The sequence below is a fragment of the Abrus precatorius genome, unplaced genomic scaffold (genome assembly GCF_003935025.1).
Source record: "Abrus precatorius isolate BTA unplaced genomic scaffold, Abrus_2018 Scaffold3, whole genome shotgun sequence".
Taxonomy (NCBI): Eukaryota; Viridiplantae; Streptophyta; class Magnoliopsida; order Fabales; family Fabaceae; genus Abrus; species Abrus precatorius.
In genome coordinates this window covers 2,961,900-2,984,612 of record NW_020874373.1, presented here as the reverse complement: position 1 = coordinate 2,984,612, position 22,713 = coordinate 2,961,900, and the positions used below count along the sequence as shown (strand labels likewise).

The 22,713-nt window shown below is 32.3% G+C and overlaps 5 protein-coding genes and 2 non-coding genes across 7 annotated transcripts; 4 read left to right on the top strand and 3 right to left on the bottom strand.

Moving 5' to 3' along the window:
- Positions 1-1,519: 1,519 nt before the first annotated feature.
- On the top strand, positions 1,520-2,530 carry LOC113860912 (probable F-box protein At2g36090). The gene has a single exon (XM_027493467.1). The coding sequence runs from the start codon at positions 1,520-1,522 to the stop codon at positions 2,528-2,530; it is 1,011 nt and encodes a 336-aa protein (XP_027349268.1).
- A 4,010-nt stretch (positions 2,531-6,540) lies between these two features.
- TRNAK-UUU lies at positions 6,541-6,612 on the top strand. The gene has a single exon. It is a non-coding gene; the product is annotated as a tRNA-Lys (tRNA).
- A 77-nt stretch (positions 6,613-6,689) lies between these two features.
- TRNAK-UUU lies at positions 6,690-6,761 on the top strand. Its single transcript has one exon. It is a non-coding gene; the product is annotated as a tRNA-Lys (tRNA).
- Positions 6,762-7,586: 825 nt separating this feature from the next.
- On the bottom strand, positions 7,587-8,995 carry LOC113861582 (small RNA-binding protein 11, chloroplastic). Its single transcript, XM_027494501.1, has 4 exons — positions 8,780-8,995; positions 8,432-8,500; positions 8,205-8,311; positions 7,587-7,876 (listed from the first exon to the last, which is right to left on the bottom strand). The coding sequence occupies exons 1-4, from the start codon at positions 8,895-8,897 to the stop codon at positions 7,778-7,780; spliced, it is 393 nt and encodes a 130-aa protein (XP_027350302.1). The 5' UTR covers positions 8,898-8,995; the 3' UTR covers positions 7,587-7,777.
- An 820-nt stretch (positions 8,996-9,815) lies between these two features.
- Positions 9,816-13,800, bottom strand: LOC113861581 (mRNA-decapping enzyme-like protein). Its single transcript, XM_027494500.1, has 8 exons — positions 13,436-13,800; positions 13,321-13,361; positions 13,186-13,235; positions 12,784-12,925; positions 12,479-12,535; positions 11,546-11,663; positions 10,995-11,420; positions 9,816-10,711 (listed from the first exon to the last, which is right to left on the bottom strand). Exons 1-8 carry the CDS (start codon positions 13,592-13,594, stop codon positions 10,661-10,663), a joined length of 1,044 nt encoding a protein of 347 aa, XP_027350301.1. The 5' UTR covers positions 13,595-13,800; the 3' UTR covers positions 9,816-10,660.
- Positions 13,801-14,815: 1,015 nt separating this feature from the next.
- LOC113861724 (mitochondrial fission protein ELM1-like) lies at positions 14,816-18,852 on the bottom strand. Its single transcript, XM_027494721.1, has 11 exons — positions 18,567-18,852; positions 18,366-18,495; positions 18,230-18,296; positions 18,028-18,124; positions 17,414-17,563; positions 17,156-17,282; positions 16,412-16,524; positions 16,107-16,170; positions 15,903-15,996; positions 15,668-15,776; positions 14,816-15,245 (listed from the first exon to the last, which is right to left on the bottom strand). Exons 1-11 carry the CDS (start codon positions 18,690-18,692, stop codon positions 15,144-15,146), a joined length of 1,179 nt encoding a protein of 392 aa, XP_027350522.1. The 5' UTR covers positions 18,693-18,852; the 3' UTR covers positions 14,816-15,143.
- Positions 18,800-22,054, top strand: LOC113861725 (peptidyl-prolyl cis-trans isomerase CYP18-2). Its single transcript, XM_027494722.1, has 6 exons — positions 18,800-18,945; positions 19,055-19,150; positions 19,236-19,297; positions 19,384-19,517; positions 20,956-21,040; positions 21,765-22,054. Exons 1-6 carry the CDS (start codon positions 18,874-18,876, stop codon positions 21,808-21,810), a joined length of 495 nt encoding a protein of 164 aa, XP_027350523.1. The 5' UTR covers positions 18,800-18,873; the 3' UTR covers positions 21,811-22,054.
- The last annotated feature ends 659 nt before the right edge of the window (positions 22,055-22,713 follow it).

The window sequence follows — 22,713 nt, the reverse complement described above, 5'->3', positions numbered from 1 at the left end:
TGTGCAGTCTCAGGAAAACGGTCTCACTATATTCGAGACATGGATAATCTACAACTCACTCTAAATATCTGGTTGGCAGTTAAAAGTTCAAAAAACAAAATATATTTTTTTTTTTCAAAATTTCTTAAATTAATTTGGATACACACTAAATCATTCAAAATAAAATAGTACTTAAAAACAAAAAATAAAATTCAAATGAATTAGGTAGTCTAATTGGGTCCACTGTCCTGTCTGTTTATGCTACATTATAAAATTTTTTTTGCCTTAACTACCATTAATAAATTAAAAGTTACACCTATTAAAGATTGTTTTTATTTTTTATATGATAAAATCTTAATTTAATTATAATAATTAATAAAAATAATTACCGTTGATTATATATTTATATTTTTTAAAAAAAAATTATAATATAAAAATTTTCTTTTATTTAACATCATTAAATTTAATTTTATTATTAATATTTATTTTTACTAATATTGGTTTAAATTTTTGTGAAATTTATTTATAAATAACAGTGAAAAACTTACGTTTCATAAAACTAGAGTGTGACGTAAAAAAGTTATTAAATTTTTTTAAAAAGGTATTTTATAAAAAATCAAAGTTTTAATTAAATTATAAAAGTTTAAGAAAGTAACAAGTTATTATTTTTAATTATTATGACATGATATTTTATCTTTATTTAATGTTATTCTACTTAATTTTATTATCAATAGTTACTCTAACAATTTACCAATTCTGTACAAATTTAAACATGTTAAGCCTTATTAATTATGTATTTTTAATTAACTGATGAAAGACAATAAATAAGAAAGAGAAAAATGAATAATTTATTCTTTAATTAATTAAAATTTTATAATTAATGAAGCTTAATATGTACAAATTTGTTAGGCACATGTTTTTTTTATTAAAAATAATTATATTCAAATTAAATAGAATTAATTTGTACAAATTTGCACATAATAAATAATTTTTTATTTTAATTAATTTTGATAAACTTTATTTATTAAAAATAAGGTAAGAAAATAAATATTTGATAAAATTATAATATGTCTTACAAAAAGTTACTGACATTTTATAAAAAGTAGCCTAACAAAAAAAAAGTATAAAACTTGTATTAAATAATATTAAAAAATATAAAATGTACAATAACAATATTTTTTAATATAATTTAAATTTCTTAATCATTACCTTGAAAAAAGTTATTAAGGTTTGCTAGAAGACATAAATTATTACAGAAGGTTGTGGGCTTTTTACATGAATGAATGCAGCTTTTACGGAGGGATGGCAAGTACAGAATCTGCCATAAATAAAGTCAGTGTGGTCAAGATGAAGTTGGTAGCAGTCAACAGAGGACAAAAGGTTAGTCCTGTGATTAAAACGAAAAGTGAGGGGCATTTAAAATCCGCCATTGACCCCTCCATTGCCATTACATTTATCCCTTCATTTAGGTTCTCTATATATAAGACTCCCAAACCAAAAGTTTCCTTAAGCTCTAAACTAAGAACTTAAAGAACACACCATGCCTTCAACTTGCGCCAAAATCAACACCCCCAACGCTGCCGATGAGTCAGGTGACGCCACCACCATCTCTGCTGTCCATCCCGATGTAATTCAAACACACATCCTCACCCGCCTCGACGGCCCAGCACTCGCCTCTGTTGCCAGCGCGTGCTCTGAGTTCCACGCCCTCTCAGCGCTCGACCATCTCTGGGCTAACATTTGCCATTACACGTGGCCCTCCACCAAGGCGCCACGCGTTAGCCACATCATAGCCACCTTCCCAGGCGCTTCTCACTCTTTTTTTTCTGACTCTTTTCCTGTGGCCCTTGCAGCAGCTCATGGCTCGTGTACCGATGGTGCTGCGCCGGAACTTATCTCTGCTGTGGACCTCTTCCATCGGCAAGAGTTGGTGCTGTCAAGGATGGTGGAGACGGAGACTGAGTCTGGATGGTTCCGGTGCTCGCCCTTCAGGGTGGACCTGTTGGAACCGAAGGAGGCAGTTCCATCGGTGATGAAGTATCCTAGGAGTGAGGAAGCGTGTGACGGTCTTGGAGAGAAACTGACACTGAGTTGGATAGTGATTGATCCGAAAGGAAAACGTGCCATGAACGTATCCAGTGGAAAGCCTGTGTCGGTGCGGCGGCATTGGCTGAGTGGAGAGGTGCAGATGCGGTTTGCATCGCTGATTGACGGTGGAGAGAAAGGGTCAGCAACCGAGGGGGTGCTTTGCAGCATGACAGTGACATGTGGAGGTGAAATGCAAGTGAGGGAAGTGTGTTTGCATATGGAGGATATGGATGGAATGCAATTGAATGGAAGGGATAGTTTGAAAATTTTACAGAGGGCGTTGGAGGGTAAAAGAGGAAAATTGAAGAATGAAAAAGCAGGGAGGCACAGATATGGGGAATTCATAAATCGAAAGGAAGAGAGGAAGGAGAAGAAAGTAAAGGCTGAAAGAAGGTTGGATATGTTTTGCGTGGCCTTCCTGGTGTTGTCGTTTGCGGCTCTTTCCGTTCTCTTTCTCTTCTGAATATACAATTGTCTTTCTTTTAACTTCCTTATACACTTACAAAAAAAACATACCAAAAAGAAGAAAACAAAGAGTTAGTCAGTGATTTTTATTTAATTAAAAAGTTAAGAGTATGAATAGTGAATGATGATTCTGTTGTTAGCTGCAAATGCTCTGACTTTATTAATCTTTTGCTTTTTTTTTCTTTTTTTTATATTGTGATGATAAAATCTATTATTCTTTATTTGTTTTTCAATAATCTTCCCTAAGAAATATGTTTGGATAAAAAATAGAATAAAAATAAAAATGAAATTACAAGTAAAGAAACAAGGGAGTTTGTTTTGCTTCTTTTTTTTTTCCCCTTTTGGTTCCTCTGTCTCTTACCTAAACCGACCTAAGAATGACAATGACTCCCATAAATTTAGGAAGCAGTAACATTTTGATAACGTTAGTAAATTTAAGTTGCTCAATAACGGACTTTTTAATATAATTATTAATTTTTGTCTTAAATACTGTAATTAATAGCTAAACAAATATAATATTTAATATATGACTGTCATAATTATTTTAACCATCAACAGACACAAGGAAGTAATGAAAGTATAAACCTATTTAATGTAAAAAACTTATGTATTATTCTATTAATTTTTATTATAAAAACAATTAAATAAAAGGATATGTGAATTCTGTATTTGTAAAAGAGTTTGCCATATAACATTGCCATCTTTCTGGACTCTTTTTCAGAATATGGCTTTAACTTGTAAGGAAGATAAAAGCCATCGCGATTTGACACATAGTTGATGACTCATAGTATATATATATATATATTGTGGGCTTAAATTCCTCTAAATTTTTATTTGATAAATGTATCCTTTCCCAGAGAATTTTTTAGTACTAAAAAAATGTTATGCCACTTATGTCTGTGTCATAATATTGCTTATTTCATCCTACCTAATAGGCTTACAGTGTCATCACCTTCTTAAAATAGTTCAATTGAAAAATATATTTTATCATATCAAGTACAATATATTTGATTTTTTAAATTAATTTAAAAATTCAAAAAAATTTCTTTAAAAATTACTGTTAAAAAGCTAATTCTAATATATTATAAATATTTATAATTTCAATATAAGTTTAAAAACACCTCTAAAGGTTAAATGAAATAATTTTCATTAAAAAATTGTTCTCCTATATAAACTTTTTTTTTCAATTACCCACAAGTTTTCAATATTATGCAATATTAAAAATGATTTAAATAATAAATACATATAACAAAAAAATTATGTTAGGTCTAATGAAACATATTTATTGTATTTAGAGGTGGTAATAGATTATGTTATTACATCAATGTTTGATTATTGATAGTGGAAGACGCCCTTGTAAATATAGTTTGGCACTTAACAATTCCCCGCTTGATAATATATTTCTATAACAAAGTATAATAATAATAATAATAACTCCTTTTATCTTATAATCTATTTTATTATTGCTTTTAATTTATAAAAAAGAAGAAGTTATACTTATTATACGAAGCAAGTTTGAAACATGTGGAATAAATACTTGTTCAGTTGACAGTGATATACATTGTACACTATGATAGTAGCATGCAATTTGATATGATCCATATAAAGATTATATCTACATATACAAAAATTATGGCTACAGGGTCATATAAATAATTTGTTGATCAAATTGATCTCTGCGTGCTTATGCCTTATTTTAGTCTGGAAAATGATATTTGTATATTTTAAGAAATATCTTTAAGTGTTTTTTTAAGCTTTAAGATATGTTTTTTTTAATATATATATATATATAATTGAAAAATATATATAACATTATATTTTGTATCAATATTTAGTAATTTAAATAATACCATAGCTATTTTAATTTTAAAATAGTTGACTTTGTGCTTAGTTAGACTTGTGATACGAAGATTTCGTTAATTAAAAATAGGATCTTCCATAGTTGGCTATGAGTTATCATATTCCTTAGACTTGTTAGCATGTGATTTCAATATTTAACAGTTTCAAATTTTCCAATATATTTTGACTTTTTGAACACATGCTTTCTAGACAATTATTTATTACTTTGTTTGGATTTCATAAGCATGCGTGAACCATATGCAACAGTTTAATATTTCATGTGTTTTTTAATTCCATCTTTACGCGCAATTGCACAAGGTATATATATATATTTTTTAACTTTTAGTTTGATGATGTAAAAATTAATATGTTATCACATTAGTTTTTTTTTCATATAGTTTTTTATTTTTTAAATTATAAAATATCACGCATTTATTTCATAAAGCATTAAAATAATAACAGATAGAAAAGGACACATATATATAATATTATTTGTGTATCATTGATACTTGAAATTTAAAGAATTGATTTTAAACTTTACAGAATGCCTATTTGGCATTTAATACTGAACATGAAAATTGGAGTTTGAAATTCTAATCAACCTTGTTAATGATAAAGGTTAATATTTAAAAACATGTTTATAATTACAAGAATAGCTATATACGATTGATCCTTCTAATTATAAAATAATTAACTCGAGATATTTTCTAATTATTGGTGAACAGTGTGAAAAATAATATATTCTTGTAAACAATTTTAATTTTATAAAAAAAGTTACGTTGAAGTTAACATGAGTTAAAGAAATAAAAATTAAAATGAATATATATATATATATATATATATATATATATATATATATGTTAAAAACACACTTAAATAAATTAATCACCGATTAAAAATATATATTGTGACAATAATTTGTTATTCGCAATACTTGTTTACTGGGTTCATTAATAATATAAGAAATTGAAAAGGTAGATTTTTTTTGCCATTTTATTACAATAATCATATAACTATATTTTAAATATTTAACTATTAAACGTTAGATTCATAACTAATGTACTTTTCAAATTCTAATTAAACATTGATTTAAATAATAGGATTTGGAATAATTTTAGAATCCAAACCTTATAATATAATTTATGATTTTAAAATAATTCAAAATATAATTTTGAACTATAATTTTAATTTTGTCATGGAGCCTTAACTTTTTAAATGACAAAAATTTAGAGTATATTTGATTATTCTTTTAAAAATAAAATATAATACAGATTTGTTATATGTATTTTGATCGGTTAAGAATATTATTTTCGTGTTTGGTGTAAAACTTTAAAATTAGATTCACCCAATTTTATTTTTGAATTTAATGAATGATTATATTCGGTATCTTACACTTTCGTTCTAACTAGTTCACACTGAACCAATAAACTGATGATAAAACAATCAATACATCTGATACTCTAAGAAATTGCAGACTTGCAGTAGCTTGAAGTTGACGATATTTGGAAGAATAAATGATAAAAAAAAACTGGACAAGTAAATGAACTGTGAATGAGAAGTGACAGTGTTAGGAAATGAGATTGCTACCTCTAAAACATTGAAAAGATTCAATTCGTAACTTAAACCTAGTTGAATCACACAATATTTTTAGATAATAAAAAACAAATTTATCATACGCATCTTCATCTTATACGCAACACACCTAATTAACCATGCTCCACCACCTAACTTCATTATCCACTTTTCTTTAATATTGGTAAATCCACCCACTTAATTACCCTTAAATCCTCTGCCTCTATCCCCAAACCAATACAATTACAAAGCTCCATTGCTATCCTCCACAAAGCCATAACATTACAAACGTGAAATACTATCACATTACACACTCATAGAGCCATTGCACTAATTTGTGACCCACATTGTTCATCTACAAATTTTATGTTTTGAGATTTTTTAGGTTATTTCTAAATTTTGTTGCTATTTAAAGTATAGTGATTCAATGCATTTAATTTGTATTGTTTTTTTTTTTTACTCACAAGTAAAGTTAGTTTATCAATTTCAAACTCAACTTACCGTGGTTCAACCTAATTTGAAATTTATCAATTTACATAATTATTCATGGCAATAGTAAGAAATTTTAAATTACTAGAAAACCACTCAAGCATGTAAGCCGTCTTAGCTCAGTGGTAGAGCGCGTGGCTTTTAACCACGTGGTCGTGGGTTCGATCCCCACAGACGGCGATTAATTATATATTTCTTTGTTTTTATTTTTTAAAAAATATTAATTTATAATACTTTACACAACCATTAACGTGTGAGCCGTCTTAGCTCAGCGGTAGAGCGCGTGGCTTTTAACCACGTGGTCGTGGGTTCGATCCCCACAGACGGCGTTTATGTATTTTATCTATGTTTTCAGCTTTTATGAAAAGCTTGTACAACGACCTTTACTATGTTTACACACATGAGACTAATCAGTCACTGAAAAATTCTGACTTATTTCAAGATTTATTATAACAATGTTTTTGTTCTTTAACTACTACAAACTACCGTGGAGTCAATTCCCCATTTTCGCGGTGACCCACTGTGCGGACATTAAAAGGATTATTTACATTGTTTTGTAGACACGGATTACATGTTTAAAATTTATTTTAAACTTTGAAATATTTTTTATATTTAAAAACTTATCTTCAAAACTTGAAAGAAATAAGGTTTTGTTTGGTTTATTAAAACATTTGTATGGAAGCATCAATTATTTTTCTTTCTATTTTCACTGTTTCATATACAAGACTTTAAAAACAAACAAAATAAAAGCCAGAAATATTTCCTAAAGCCAAATTGCTCGTAATGATCATCTCTCTACTATAAGCTGAACTAAATCTATATTAAGAATTGTGGTTAATATAATTGTAATGATCAATTGGTTTTTTTTTTTCTTCTTATAATTGGAATATACAAGCTTCATGTTCAGCATGTTTTTTCTTTTGCAAAAGTCGTTTTAAAGTTTTTGTAACAATAATAATGTAAAACTTTTCTTACGACCACAATTTATTAAAAAAAACTACTCGTACAATACTTTCTTTTACACCAATAATTCATGAAAATGGGTGAGTTAGCATATTTGCCATAACGATGTGGCACGAACACAACCAATTCCGTAATAATTCAGCCTTGTGTAACATATTACTCTTTTAGGCTCTTGGCACAAACAGCATAGTAGGACAGTTTATATGCTTCTGCTACAATCACAAAATCTTCCACATGTCAGTATTATATAATCCATGAATCCTTCAATTATCACTTGTGCTGCTCAGTGCTTCTACTTGTTGTGTACATAATAGTAGCCATTTTTTAACATATCACTTGCTCAAATAAATGATTAAACAATATCATATGGTCTGAGGGGAAATCAAGGATCTGCAGGAGGTCCTCTGGCAATTGGCATTCCACCACCTGTGTTGACATTGGGTTTTGCATAATCAACAAAAATAACACGTCCATTTAGTGCCTGCAAAGAATTTCCACGAGTCCTCACTTAAATGAGAAATTATTACATGGTGCAAGACAACCACCGCATGTTTATATTTCTGGCCAATTTTCGCATGAGACATGACCAAGTTTTCTATTTCACGTGTTGGAGTTTATAAAACTTGGTAATGTGTCATGAAAATTGACAGAGACTATATATGCACATGGATGATGCATAATAGCCTCAGACCAAGCAGCATGTTTGGTTTTTCATTAGCAAAAATTCCGAAACATGCAAAGGGATAAGCCATAACTAACTGTTCCTAAACGGAAAACTTAAGACACAGAGTTGCAAGTTTGATGATTACTTTTCGATTCATCTGTGTTATGGCATTTTCGGCCTCATCTTGTGAAGCGAAGGTGACAAACCCAAATCCTTTTGGTCTGTCTGACACCCTATCTGTTACAACTTTAGCTGAAAAGGTAACATTGTGAAATGTGATGGGCAAGAAAACCATATAATGCTGAGATGACAAAGATGATATAACTTAGTGTTTGCTCTTAGTGTTCGTGCATTTCATCATTTTTAAGATACCTTCAATAACTTGCCCGTAATTGGAAAACGCATCTGACAATGCTTTCTCTGTTGTGCAGAAGGACAATCCTGAAAAATAACCAGGAACAAAGCGCCAAGGATAAATAATCCATTTTCAAAGGTTAAGTACTTCTTAATATGTATTCATTCATGCATTCAAATTAATAAAAATAATTTCAAACAGCTTTTCAAAGGTTAATGAATTAAATAATGATTGGACATATGTGATTTTCCATTGATGATCACAAAATATTATGCAAGGCACAGCTCTTAAACCTTAGGGCATGTTCAGTTCAGAAAAAAATGCATTGCTTCAGTAGAAGAAATAGAAAGAGAGAGAGAGAGAACCTCCGACGAAAAGCTTGAAAGCAATTCCCCTGCGAAAAGAAAGAAGAGAAGGCGACAAGGTCTTATTGGACGGCAACAAGGTCTTATTGGACCCAATGATTCTTCTGGCGGCGGCCATGGAATACAAATGGAGTGAGAGTTGCAGAGCCAAAGGGCAATGAATGATTTTTTGGTTCGATAATGAATGATTGTTGCGTCGTCATAGTTATGGTAGCAAACGGGCTTAAATATACCAAAAGCCCAACCAAAAAAATATATTACCTATGCACTTTTCCTTATTATACTTAAACCAAAAAAAGTTACCTTACTAAGAGTATGAATTTGTAATGAGAATATTCTTAAAAAACACTTTCACCTTCATCAAATCATATAAATTTTTATATTAAACGCTTTTTTTTTTAATTTTTATTCTTTTCAAATATTTTTTAGTTTAAATTTTGATACATTATATCAAATCAAATATATCTTTTTATTTTTGGTAAACTGAAATTTGATTTTTATCGAGTTTTTGGTCTTTCGTGCACACGACTTTAATTTTTGTTAGTTCCTAATTTTATAAGACAATACTTATTTTAACTTTTAATATATAATGATAGTAAAAATATAAAAAATAAAATTGACTATTGTTTTTACCAAATCAAAAGCTAACAAATGAGTTTAAAATTATTAAAAACTAGAATAGTTAATATTCCCCAAAGACTAACTTAAAGATTTATGCAAATAAAAAAAAAAGCTTAAATAGTTAATATTCGAGTATTAAGTTAGTTGAAAGATAACTAATGGTACACTAGTGCATAGATTCAAACAATTTTCATTAATTTGCTTTTCATATTCAAAATGCAATAGTATCTAAAAGATTATATTCAAATACGTTGAGTAATAGTAAATTATCGTATAGATTAGTGAGCATCTGCAATCTACAGGCTTACATTTAATAAACTGTGGATAGGACATATTTTCAAGTTTTTAGAAGTTCAACTGTCACCAAAACAACGGGCTCCGACGCTTCGGAAGAATTAGATTATCTTGCCCTTCAAAATTTCACGATGTTTGTCAAATTTAGGAAGTAAATGAACCGATCATATGACCACAATTTATATCTCTTGGCATGTAAAATTCTATTTATTTATGTCTAAATGCATGCTAAGCATAACATTTTCGCATTCATATTCATTAGTCAATATCAAAGTAGAGAGTTGTCCGACTTGATACAAAGAGACAATCGACTTTACTGCTTACTCCTTATGCATATGAAAAAAAAGGATTGTGTGAAAAAGCCAGAGACAAAGCATAATAAGGCTAAACTTACATTGAAACACTTATTACTGAACAGATAAGACGGCTATTCTACAATATACCAAGGGGTAACAGCGTCAGAATACACAATTGGAGAAATGTTATCACATTCTTTCAAATAAAGCTTTTATTATTGGCTAAAATTCATTAAAAATTACAAAAAAAAGTCTCATTCTTAATATAATTATTCTCAATCATGCGTTTGTAATTTCAAATAAATTTCAGCCAATAAATGAAAGTATATGAGAAAGTGTGAAATTAAAAAGTGTATTCTTAATACTTCTCTACCCAATACTTTCACCATTAGTTTTATCATGTGTACACGTGGACGGGAAATCATTATAATTTTATCATTGTTTTCTTTTATAACTTGTCCACGCATACGCACATAAATTTGACGGTGAAGATAATATAGTGTAATGCACTATATGATTTCTTAGAATATTGTAGAATTGGCCATTACAGATATATCATGCACAGTTGTGGCTAAAGCTAAAGACGCACGGATGTCTATACCAAGTTACACCTCCTGTTAGATGTGTCGGTGTGTACTACTATATACAGAACTAACTTTATATGCAGTTTTCATCCAACCTTCAGTAAAGTTTGAAAAATCAAGTCAATGAATTGGTCATCCTGGTGCAGGAAAATTCCATTAGTAGAGAAAATAAGTAAAAGGTTAATATGGAAGAAGCATAAAAAAATAGCAAACATGTGACAAAAAGGATAAAAGAAAACACATTCATTTAGAATGCAGCTATAGAATTTTTCGTGACAGTAGCAAACAATTACCCTTATTTTAACCAACCAACCCCCAAAATAAAAGAAGTAATTGAATGACAACTTAAAAACAAAATTAAATTAATAATGGTCAAGAAATTTAAGGGAACAAAACAACGATGGCAAAATCAACAAGTACCTGAACCAGTGATAGAAGGGCATCACGAACTTTATCCCTGCTGATAAAAGGTCGGTTTGGAGAGGAGCTAGGAATAGGAGTAAGAGAAAGAGGAGGATTAGGGGGTAGGAAGGATTGAAGCACAGGAGACCCATATTGGTGTGGCAGATTTAGGGAATGATTAACAACTGCACTAGGTGGCACAGATGAAGGAATAGGGGGAATCAATAGTGAAGACGTAGATGTGGATGCCAAAAAAGTTGAAGGCTTAACAAGATTAATGTCATGGGGTAAGCCTGATACAGATGAAGTTGAACAAGAGGCAGATGGTACTTGCACAGTAGGTGCAGGAGACAACAATCCACTAGGAGCAGTACAGGTGACAGTTGCAGAATGCTGTCTAAAATTTTCTATATTGGAAGCATAATTTCCAGTAACCTTCAGTGTCTGTAATAATTGAAGTCAAAATTTCTAAAGCCACAGACAATATACAATAAAGAGAAAAAAAAAAAGGCATCACAGAAGTATTCACCAAAATGCAGAGAAAATTGACATGCAACAAAGCTACTTACATTGAAGAAGTTAGTAAGTACAGGATCTTCAACAGCTTCAGTTGCAGAAACAGCAGCTGAAGATGACTCTAAAGGGTTTCCCGGTATAGTTGACACACGCTCAAGTTCCTCAAATTCACTATATTATATAAAAACATAAGGTATAAGACGTGGTATTTATTACTTATAAATCCAACAAGGAGAGGTCATAAAGTGGGAGTAATAAATAGTTTGAATTTTGAGCAAGTGCGTTCAGGGGACGAGAAAAACCAAGCAAAAGTATTATATCCTATACCTTTCTCAATTCTCATCATCCAATTTATTGAAGAAAGTTATTTGACGTTTTGAAATCACAAGTTTGTCACAAATGGAATATTAAAGTCAATGTTGTTTGGAATCTTTAACAATATAGGCAGGCAGCACATTGCAGTAGAGAGTAATATACAAAATGAGAAATTATCACATACGGTATCCAAAGCAAAGTTATCAATCCTAGATAATGATACAGAGCAGTAGACCCCAAAATTGATATGGCAGGATGGGTGCTATACACCTTGTTTGTATTGGAAGATTTAGGGTAGGGGAAAAAACAAATAGAAGGGAAGGAATGAGAGGAGAAGAAATGTAATTAGATTGTTTGTTTGAATAGAAATAGGAGGGGGAAAAAAATGAAGAAGGTGGCACCCACTTAATAAAATTTCTCCACTAGAATGGGGAGAAATGAGGGGAGGAGGGGAGGAGGAGAGGGACGTAGAGGGGGAGGGCTTTTTTAAAATAGATTTTATGTTAATTAATACTTTATAATATAAAAATTTAAGATAAACTTTTCATTTAACAAATATGATAGTAAAAGGTTTATTGCAAAGACTGTGACACTACAGCGAAATAGTCACATGATTCAAAGAGATAGCAATTGAAACAATTTAATGTTATAAGCTTTACAAAAATCCTTACCTTTTGTTAGAAGGCATTATTGTACCTGGAGGAACCTTTGTGTACGTATTCAGTATCCTGTAATTGAATTTGAAAAAAAAAAAAAAAAAACATATACCACCAGTAGATAAGCATCCAGCATCTCAACTTCATGGCAATATTAACAACACACACACACACACACACACACACAAAGTCCTCAGAGTTCAGACCAGATTAGTATGAATTAGAATCATGTAAGTTGTACCTAAAAATTTGAGCATAACTAAGCAAAGAAAAACACAACATAAATAACTTGAATGGAGAAAATTAATAAATTACCATACCTGTTAAAGAGATTCGCAACTTCTTCACATTCTTCTGGACTGTAAAACCATATACCATTAACTTCTTGGGCCGCATTACGATATAATAAGTACGGATTTTTAACTTCATACTCAAAATCCAATAGATTCTCCACTAGGTTAGCTGTCAAGACAAACATCAGAAAGAAAGTTGCTGATTAGAGAATAAATAGCACATATTCAGAAATAGTCTTCAATGCAACAATAATACATTTTGCATTGCCTAACCGACCATATGCTACTTATAACAAAAATTAGCTCCAAATAAATACAATACTTCGATAAATCTAGCCCCTAAACCCTTTCTTCGGTCCATCTAGCCACACTGATTTTCAATAATAATAGTAATAAAATTGATTTTAATACGAAATTACGAATCTGAACCTGTACTTCGTCGATTCATAACGATAAACTGAAACAGTGGCTGTGAATTCCTGAACAAGAACAGGAAATTGATTAACGATTCAAGTGTACATGAATGAAAGCGACAGCGTACAGAAAACAGAGCGAGATGATCACCTCTTGACAACGAAGAGAGATCCTTCAACATCTTTGCGACTCTGTCAAATTAAAAGAGAAGATGAGAGATGAAGGTGTTAAGTGAAAAGAAAGGGTGGAATGGGAAAGAACGAACCCACTGGTTGGTTTCGATGTTGAAGTCGTAGAAAGAAACATGCGCGGCGGTGAAGAGAATTTCGTCGATGAATGGATCCACTCGCTGGAGCACTGTGAGATTTAGCGCCTTCGTGCCCTGCTGATCCAGATTCGGCGTCAATTTCTTAGTCTGAGACATTTCAATTTCACAGAGTCACTCAAACCCTCCAACTCACGATCTTTTGTCTCCTTTCTTTCTTCCAACGCAACTCAAGAAATCAAGATTTGACTCTTACTCGCTCCAACCAAACAAGCCGTGCTCAGTGTTCAGAGTTGAAGTTACTTCGACCCAAATCAAACACAGAAATGCTATTGGGACTCTTATTTTGATAATTCAGAAAATTACGAATAACAACTCTCAATTTATAATTTAGCAATATGTTTTTTTTAATATATTTTTTATTTTATCCTTTTAAGTTTAGTGTGCATTTATTAGATTCACATGCATACTTAATCCTCCAAATAAAATTTCATGTAGGCAAAGATTAACTACTAATAAAGATATCATAAAAAAAATAGCATAATAGAATCTAAATGTACTTCGAATAATAAAAATATATTTAAAATTGAATCTAAAATATGTTAAATTTAGATTAAACCAATAAAACTTTGGTGTTAAAAAACAAGAGATGTAGAGCAGGTTTATTTTTCATTTTAAAACCAGCTTTCTATTTTTAAAAATAAAATAAAATATAAAACAGAAAACTATTTTTAAAATTAAATAAAATGCTCTTAATATTATTTTTTACTCGATGATTAATTTGGTGTGATTTACAAAACACTTCAATTTAATTTACAATTGGGACTTAATACTGTATTATTTAAATTCAATCAAATCATACGTATATTATATAATATAAATATAAGAATTTAAATCAACGTACAATTATGCTGTAGCCACAAATTTGTTGTTTCTGCTTTATGGATATATATTACATACAACTTGTACAAATTACAATTACTTGCTTATTAGATCCGAGTAGTCCTTCAATTAAAAAAGAAAATAGGCAAATTAATTAGTCCATAAATATCAATTTTCGTGTAAAAAAATTCTGATTCAATATCATTTTGATATAATATTAGCCAGATTTCCCTATGTTAATGTGCATCAAACTTTACAGTTAATTTGTTCAACTCAATACTACAACTTGTTTTTTGGTACATAGCACAAGCAAAAAGATTATCCTACTATACCACATATAAATGAATAACATACTGTAGAAGTCTGAGCAAAGAACATCTCGGTGACAAGGAGATACCAGAGTAAGAAATTAATAAACATAGCTAGGCAAACTATCTAATTAATATAATTCATTTATCATTATGATACAATTCCTTGGCTGACAAAAATAAAATTAGTGCATGCCCAAGTGCTATGCAGCCTATATTATTCTAAAGCTGACAACCATAGTAAGTTGGAACAGGTGAGATCCAAATATTATTTGGGAGGAGTAAACAGCAAAATTCTTTAACAAGCCAAAATTGGGGAAACCGCTCTGTCCACAACACCTATAAAAACAACCTCTTTAGAAACTAGGGACTTTTTGAAGAAGGAAACTACCACAGCTAGCAAGCACACTGAAGTTGAGCACAATCCAGTGGCTCTTGTACAATATTTCCTATTCAATCATGCATCATTTATGATTTCCAAGAGTTCCAAAGGAATCTTGGGAGGCAAAGGGAAACCATTATGCACAGATAGTCCATCCTCGCTGAGTAAGAGCAGCAACCACTTGGCTGGCAGCTTCTGCAGTATCATTAAGTGGAGGATAACTCCAGCTTTCGGTTATCTGTATTTTCAAAACACAAACAAGTATAAACCAATATTTGCTCAACAAAACATCAACCAGCAACAACTACAGGCCAGGCAGCAATTGGTCTGGCAGCACCGAAGAGCCTGCTCCTATCTAAAAACAGACCCAAAAAGAATTTCCGATAAGTGAGAAGGCCATTTGTAAAGTATTTCTAATGTTTACTATGTATATAATTTTAGAACTGTATCATCGAATAAGGAACCAATTTACATACTTAGCTTTGCAATATAATAATGAGATATAGAGTTTTGTATTTTTCAGTTAAGTGGATTAAGAATTTATAAGCTATTAGCTCAATTCCCTCAACACAATCATGGTTGGTGCATCCTAAATAAAAAACTGACAGATTTAGACACACAAGAAAAAAAAACCAACATTTACAGTATAGCCTCACTCACATTCTCCTTCCCTGTAAATGGTCGAGCAACCCCTTGTTTCTGCAAGAAATTTTGGAAGTCAGCAAACTTCCATGTACACAGCTCTGCTCCAATTACATACACAGGCTTCCTGTAATAAAAGATAGAGTCATGAAAATATGGATTTCATTTTAAAGAATGATTAAACAAAGATTTTATTTTCATTTATTATTTTAAGATGGAAGCTCATCGTCATTGGTCAGTTGATTGTACACACCCAGTGCTGCAGGCCTCACTCAACATACTAACTGAATCAGCTGTGATGACAAAGGCATCAGCCCATGCAAGATGTCCCATATGTGGATTTGGACCTAAATGTAATATATATATATATATATAAAAAAAAATAAATTAAGTAATCTTCAGTACTAGGACTGATAAGTATAAATATATTCTCTTCAAGAATATGAAAACTAAGTACCTTCACCATTCCATATTTGGACCTTGGGATTTGTGGAAAATTCTTTGACCAAAATTTTGGAGATCTAAAAAAAAGAACAGGTATTATGAATTTGTGAAAAGAAACAAAGTTATAGAGGATTCCTAAATAGAGACCACCAGCCCACCATCCCTCAATGCAACATCATTAATACTTCCCAAGACCAAATCAGACAGATGACCAACTGCCACTGGGAGCATGCCCATGCTTAGAAGCCAAACGTCATAACCACACACAAATTATGCAATAGACAAAAAGATTCTTACTAATTGAGTAATCTTTTATACCTTCTCAGGAGTTCTTCTGGAGAAAGATATTCTGATAGACCCACAGCTCCATAGAACATTCTGAAGCATAACCACTAACTTCTTCGCAAGATCCACACCATAGAGACAATTGCCTGGCACCCCCCCCCCCCCCAACCAAAAGAAAAAAGAAAGACTGTCTTGAGATCTATAAGGTGTAATACAGGGTGTGACAAAAGTAGGACTTGAAAAAGAAGTTTTGGAAAAGAACCAAAGGTAATGACTGGAACAAAATGTTTAACGAAGAAAATATTGGGCGTAGGGCATACAAACATGTGAAAGTTTAAATTTTCATCTCAGCTTCTTTAAGGTTTCAAACAAACAAGCATTGATATATGCAGAAATCAAAATTGACAAACTACTCTGTTATATTTTCAACTATGCTCAGTACAATACAAATATTTGAAAGTTTAAAATGAGCCCAACATTGGACATGCGATTTCTTTACTGATATTAAATATTAGGTTAGAGTCATTTAAAAGAATCTTCAATTTGCAAGGGATTGTCAAATAAGATGGACGAAAGGAGGAGTTTCCAATAATACATAAATGAAATGGGATGACCAGATTTCAATTAAATCCCACAGTAATTGACAACACTGAATAAAAATAAAGATAAACCAACAGTAGGAGAATTTTGGGCCCAGCCTAATGCAAATTTTCAACCTTTCAAGATAAAAGTTCAGCAGGAATGGCATTATAAGTTCCTTAATGCAAAATAAAATACCTGTAGGTCCCCCAACATTAACCACAAGCAAGGGCTTTGGCAAAGTTGCTAACTGATCATGCCAAGCAGAAGCAGCAACCCTAAGAGCACTGGAATCAGCTTGATGAAGCGCTCCCACAGTGAGAACCTATAATAATGCAAAATCAGTGACCTTCAAGTTAGGACAAAAAGTAGAGAATTTCAGCTTGAACATGACATCCACAAAATGTTTTTCTTAGGCAGAGACACCAATAGCCACCACAGAACCACTGTACCTACCACATTGCGGCCAGGAGGTTCCCATGGAGTTACCCACCTTCGAAGAAACCAAGGTATTTGCCGCTGGGCATGAGGAGTCTGCGGATAATAATCATGGCGCGGCGTAATCACAAGATCAAACCTATTGAGGTGAAATCTTGGATGTTGTATCTGAATTGGGCATCTAAGAGAGTTAGATAGCAATATACATAACGCATGCCTTCATGAATTACATACAAATAAAATCCATGCACATAGGAAATGGAGAAGAACACACTATCAAAACACACGGCAAATCAAAATTGGCAATTTGCGTTAAATCTCGAAAGAAGCAAATGAATTTGTGATTGCAGAAGAGTATTTACGTTTAATGTTTCCAATCGCAGTTTCTTAACAAACAAGCAGCATCCAATATTTTAAGTTATTACCATTTTCCAAGTAAAAGATTAATTGCCAGTCAACCCCAAATGGTCGAAAAAACCCAACGAGTATTGGGGAGAAACCAAAAAGAAAATGATTATTTTGCCTCAAAATTATAAGATTTCACCAAAGTACTTCAATGGCAGTCAATCATCACATTCACATGAACTTATATATGCTTCAAGGGACAAAAAGGAAACAGTGAAAAGTTTAACCTGAACAAGAAAAACATTTTCTGGAGCTAACCGTTTAATGGAGGTGGCAACAGAAATAGTGTCTCGTCCAGATGCAACCACCAGCAAGGGACCGTCCCTGCGGATTAAGCGATTGTACATTTCATTAATAACAATATCACTCTTATAGAATTCAATGTACCATTACTCCGAAATGGCATGTAATGAGACATAATATATATACCTGTGAAACGTTTCACGAGCCATCGTCGCAATGTGGTGAGCATCAGCTTCCAACACGGTAGATATACCTGAACGGAACCACCATTATTACAATTCTCAACAATATAGAAACACGAAAGGGAAGCAGCGTTAGTTACCGATCTTGTGAGGTGTTCGAAAGCGAGACTTGCCACAGATCATTCTAATAATGGAGTCTAACTTTCTATGAATAGAAAGCGGAAGCCATTGAAGCCACCTATTGATTCCTCCTCGTGGCCTCATCACGCGCTGCAAACAACAATTCACTTCAGCTCAATTTGTAGCTATACACAAATAAAAAGAAGAAGAAAAACGCTTACGTATAAGGAGTGGCGGTTGGAGAGACCAAGAGCACGAACCAAACCAACGCTCTGATTCTCGGCGCCGGCGAAGCCGTTTCCGATTACAACGGCTCGCCGAATTGCACCGTTGATGATCTCTGGCATCGTTTCCGTTCCAATATTCACAATGGGAAGGAAAAGGGAAATAGGTGCGCGATTTTGTATGGCCAGGCCCTTTTATAGTGGACTGGCTCGGCCCGGCCCGGCCCAACTAAACGGGTTTTATTTTTGCTCATGCCTCGCGAAAGAGAGGGGAAGAAGTGTTTGGTTTCTGATTGTGAGCAAAATGTGGGCAAGTGCTGAAGGGGGTGCTCCGGAGGTTACTCTAGAAACTTCCATGGGGTCCTTCACCGTCGAGGTACTTTCCATTTTCCCAATTTCTTAATCTAGGGTCTTCAATTTTCTTTTCTTTTCTTTTCTTTTTTAATTCGTACGGTGTTTTCATAAAGTAATTTTTTCGGGTTTAGCTGTACTACAAGCATGCACCGAGAACTTGTAGAAACTTCATTGAACTGTCTCGCAGAGGATATTACGACAACGTTAAATTTCACCGAATCATCAAGGTACTTTTGTTCGTTGTCTATGTGGCTATCAACCCTCTGTTGGGATAGTATGTTCTTACATAGGTATATGTGGTTTGTTGAGTAGGATTTCATAGTACAAGGTGGGGATCCCACTGGAACTGGAAGGGGAGGAGAGTCCATATATGGGTATCTTGCATAAGCATTTATTATTATTATTATTATTATTATTATTTATCTCTTTGCTCTTGCTCATCCTAGTATGTTTATTATAGGCAAAAGTTTGAAGATGAGATTAAACGAGAGTTGAAGCACACCGGAGCTGGTATCTTATCCATGGCAAATGCTGGTCCAAATACTAATGGAAGTCAGTTCTTTATTACTCTGGCACCATGTCCCTCCCTCGATGGTAATGTTGTGCTTCTTTCTACTTACCTTTAGAATTTTGAAATAGTGGGCTTTTACTACTAAATTTTGTAATTACTAGTGGATATTTGTTGATAATTCTGTTTTGTACTGTGTCACCCACTGACATTGTGAGGATTGTGAGCTCCTAATGCTATTCTTTTTTCAATCTAGTTAATTGAAAATTAAACACGAAATGCCAAAAGTAACTTTTATTAGGAACTTAACATGTAGAAGCAGAAATTAGACTGTTGGTGAACCAATTAATATGTAGAAATCCAGAAAGGAACACACACACACACACACACACGATTTGCCAAGACCGTGCAACGTTTGTGTTAAATGGAGAATCTTGTGAAATACAAACTCCCGCTGTACCCAAAATCCCATTACACCCCAATTCCTCTCAGAGCTTGTACTGGGGATTTTATGGTATAAGACCCGATGCTATTAACTCTCAAAGTTGTATGCAAGTTGTACAACTTGTAAGTTGTATCCAAGTAAGAAATTTCTACTGCACCGCCTAATCAAGTGGGACGATACTCTCCAACTTGAATACTTAGCAGCTGCAAGCTATCATTTGAGTCAGTAATATGGTGAATCAGAAGTCATATTAACAACTTTGTTATAAGCATACACAGGCACTGGTTTCTGGAGATAGCACCATCCACATTACACACAAACTGTTGTACACTTGGAAACTCAGAATGGTGAAATATCATCTCTCTCATTGAAGAGATATGAAAAGAAAATTGTATTTGTATTACATTCCATTTAATTTTTTGACTTTTGGATGGGATTGATCCTCATAATATTCACAGTATGTGAACTATTCGGTCAATATGAGTGCTTTATCATTATACAATGAGTTCTGAGGTCACTGGAGGCAAGATAGCAATGATACTAACGAACGTAGGGTATTAGCAATTAACAAAGCTGTCTAATCTAAATGTGGACAACTACGGTGGTTAGAATCTCCCTTGTTGTGTCTGCTTTGTAACTCACTTGTCAAAAGAACTATGATTCACAGATATGCCAAAATAGCCAGCCTATATGAGAAAACTGCTTGCTGATGTTTCTTATATTTTCTCCCTTTGCGGAAGATACAACTGCAAGCATATTTTTAGCTCATTTCCTCATTCAACTGCATGTTTTCTTTTATTCCCTTGCATTGGTTTTCTTGATTAAATTGGTAAATGACATAAAATGAGAGGGCCTCTTTTCTCTTTTAAAAGCTGTTTCTGAATTCTCTTCTATAATCTCTGAATTTAAGGTGAAGCATATTACTTTTTTATTAATTACTAGAGTTGACTCAAGTAAATTTTTAGTCATAACCTTGGCATCAGAATGGTTGACTGGTCAAGTAATTAATAATTCTAATTCATGTCATGAAATGTCTGGAATGCCTAATGTTACTCAATTCCTGCTTCTGTTTCGACCAGGAAAACACACAATATTTGGAAGAGTATGTAGAGGAATGGAAATGATCAAAAGACTTGGCAGTGTCCAAACTGATAACAACGATAGGTATGTCAAGTATCTTTCAAAAGCTTAGAGATTAGTCCACAAGTTTGTATATGTCAGACATGCTAGTTCTTGAGATTTTAAAAATCTTCCATTAGTTTTTTGCTTTAAAAATCATTCATTTAATTCTTTTATGCTATATTTTTATTGTCTTTTTGTACAAAAAAAAGTGAATGCCATTTTGTGAAGTCAGGGATGATGACTAATTTGAGAGTTTACTCCACTGAAAATATATCCTATACATAAACCCATCTTGCCTACAATTTCATAGACGAATGGTAACACTGAAGTTTGCAGCAAATAATTAAACATCAAATTGGGACATTGGGGATCATAAACCTATTGTTATTGGGTTAACTGGGCAAGAGTTGTGCTGGACGTCTTGGAGATGATACAATTTACATTTTTTATTCCTAGCGAGTCCTCATGCTTTATCACAACTTGTTTTCATAGATTTTTTCTTAAAATACTTTGGGAAGTTTATGCCCAATGAACGTCTATTAGGGTCTATGAATTGAAAACATATGAGAAGAAATGGAAGAGGCCACAGCGTGTACTTTGACAATTAGATTATGTTATAATGGGGATTCCGTGAAACACAGGATGTTCTGAAAACATATTTGATCTACATGTTAACTAAGCAACTAAAACGAGGACTTTCTATGATCTTCCTTTAAGAACTTGTTGAAAAAATATTCAAGCATTTCACCATTTTCTACTAATTCAGGCCCATCCATGACGTGAAGATACTACGCACCTCGGTCAAGGATTGAGATTAGTAATGGATCTAAGAAAGAGGCTTGAGATGAGTAGCATATCCATGATGTAATGAAATTCTAGTTTTATTATCAATTCCTGACAGAGGTATGACGGGGGAAATGTCATGACTTATTTGGCTTCATGGTTAACCATAAGAATTGTATTTTTGTGCTTTTAGTCACCAATACACTGAAGACATTATATATATTCCCAAGTCCATGTTTTTTACCTACAGTTTTGAGACAATGTTTACTACAGGGGAAGAAGCTTGAAATTATATGTATAGATATGGTTGAGCCGTAGCACAAAGTCATTTAGTAATGTTTAACGTGATGCAGCGTTTATGGTGAGGTGAACACGCAGACCTCAACTCACGAGTGAGGTGGAATATATGCACAAATTGGATGCAGCATTATATGTCAAATTATAACTTTTTAATTTCTCAATTGAAATTGAACATTTATTTTAATAATACATAATACTTTTCGTTGACGTTTTTAATGTATGAGTTATCAAAATAAAATGCTAATTCTAATTAAAAACACATAATGTTTTTCAATTATTTAATGGATTTTGTTTCTTTTGAAGTGTAAGATAAAAAATTAAGAACCCGTTGCTTTTAATTAAAATTACCATTTCATAAATCACTATTTTCAAATTAAGGAAGAATATATTTTTACATTTTTCATACTTTACATAAGCTAAATACACATCAGTGCTAAGTCATTCTATGAACTAAAAATAAAGAATGCAAAGTGACCTTTTTTCACTTATATTTAGCTTAAAATTTCTGTGAAATAGCATGGCTTAGCATAATTAGTTTGAAATTAATAATTACTTGAGTGATAAACAGGTTGAACAAGCGGAATGTATAAAAATTTAACATGTAACGACTATTGCAATTAATATTATAAAGT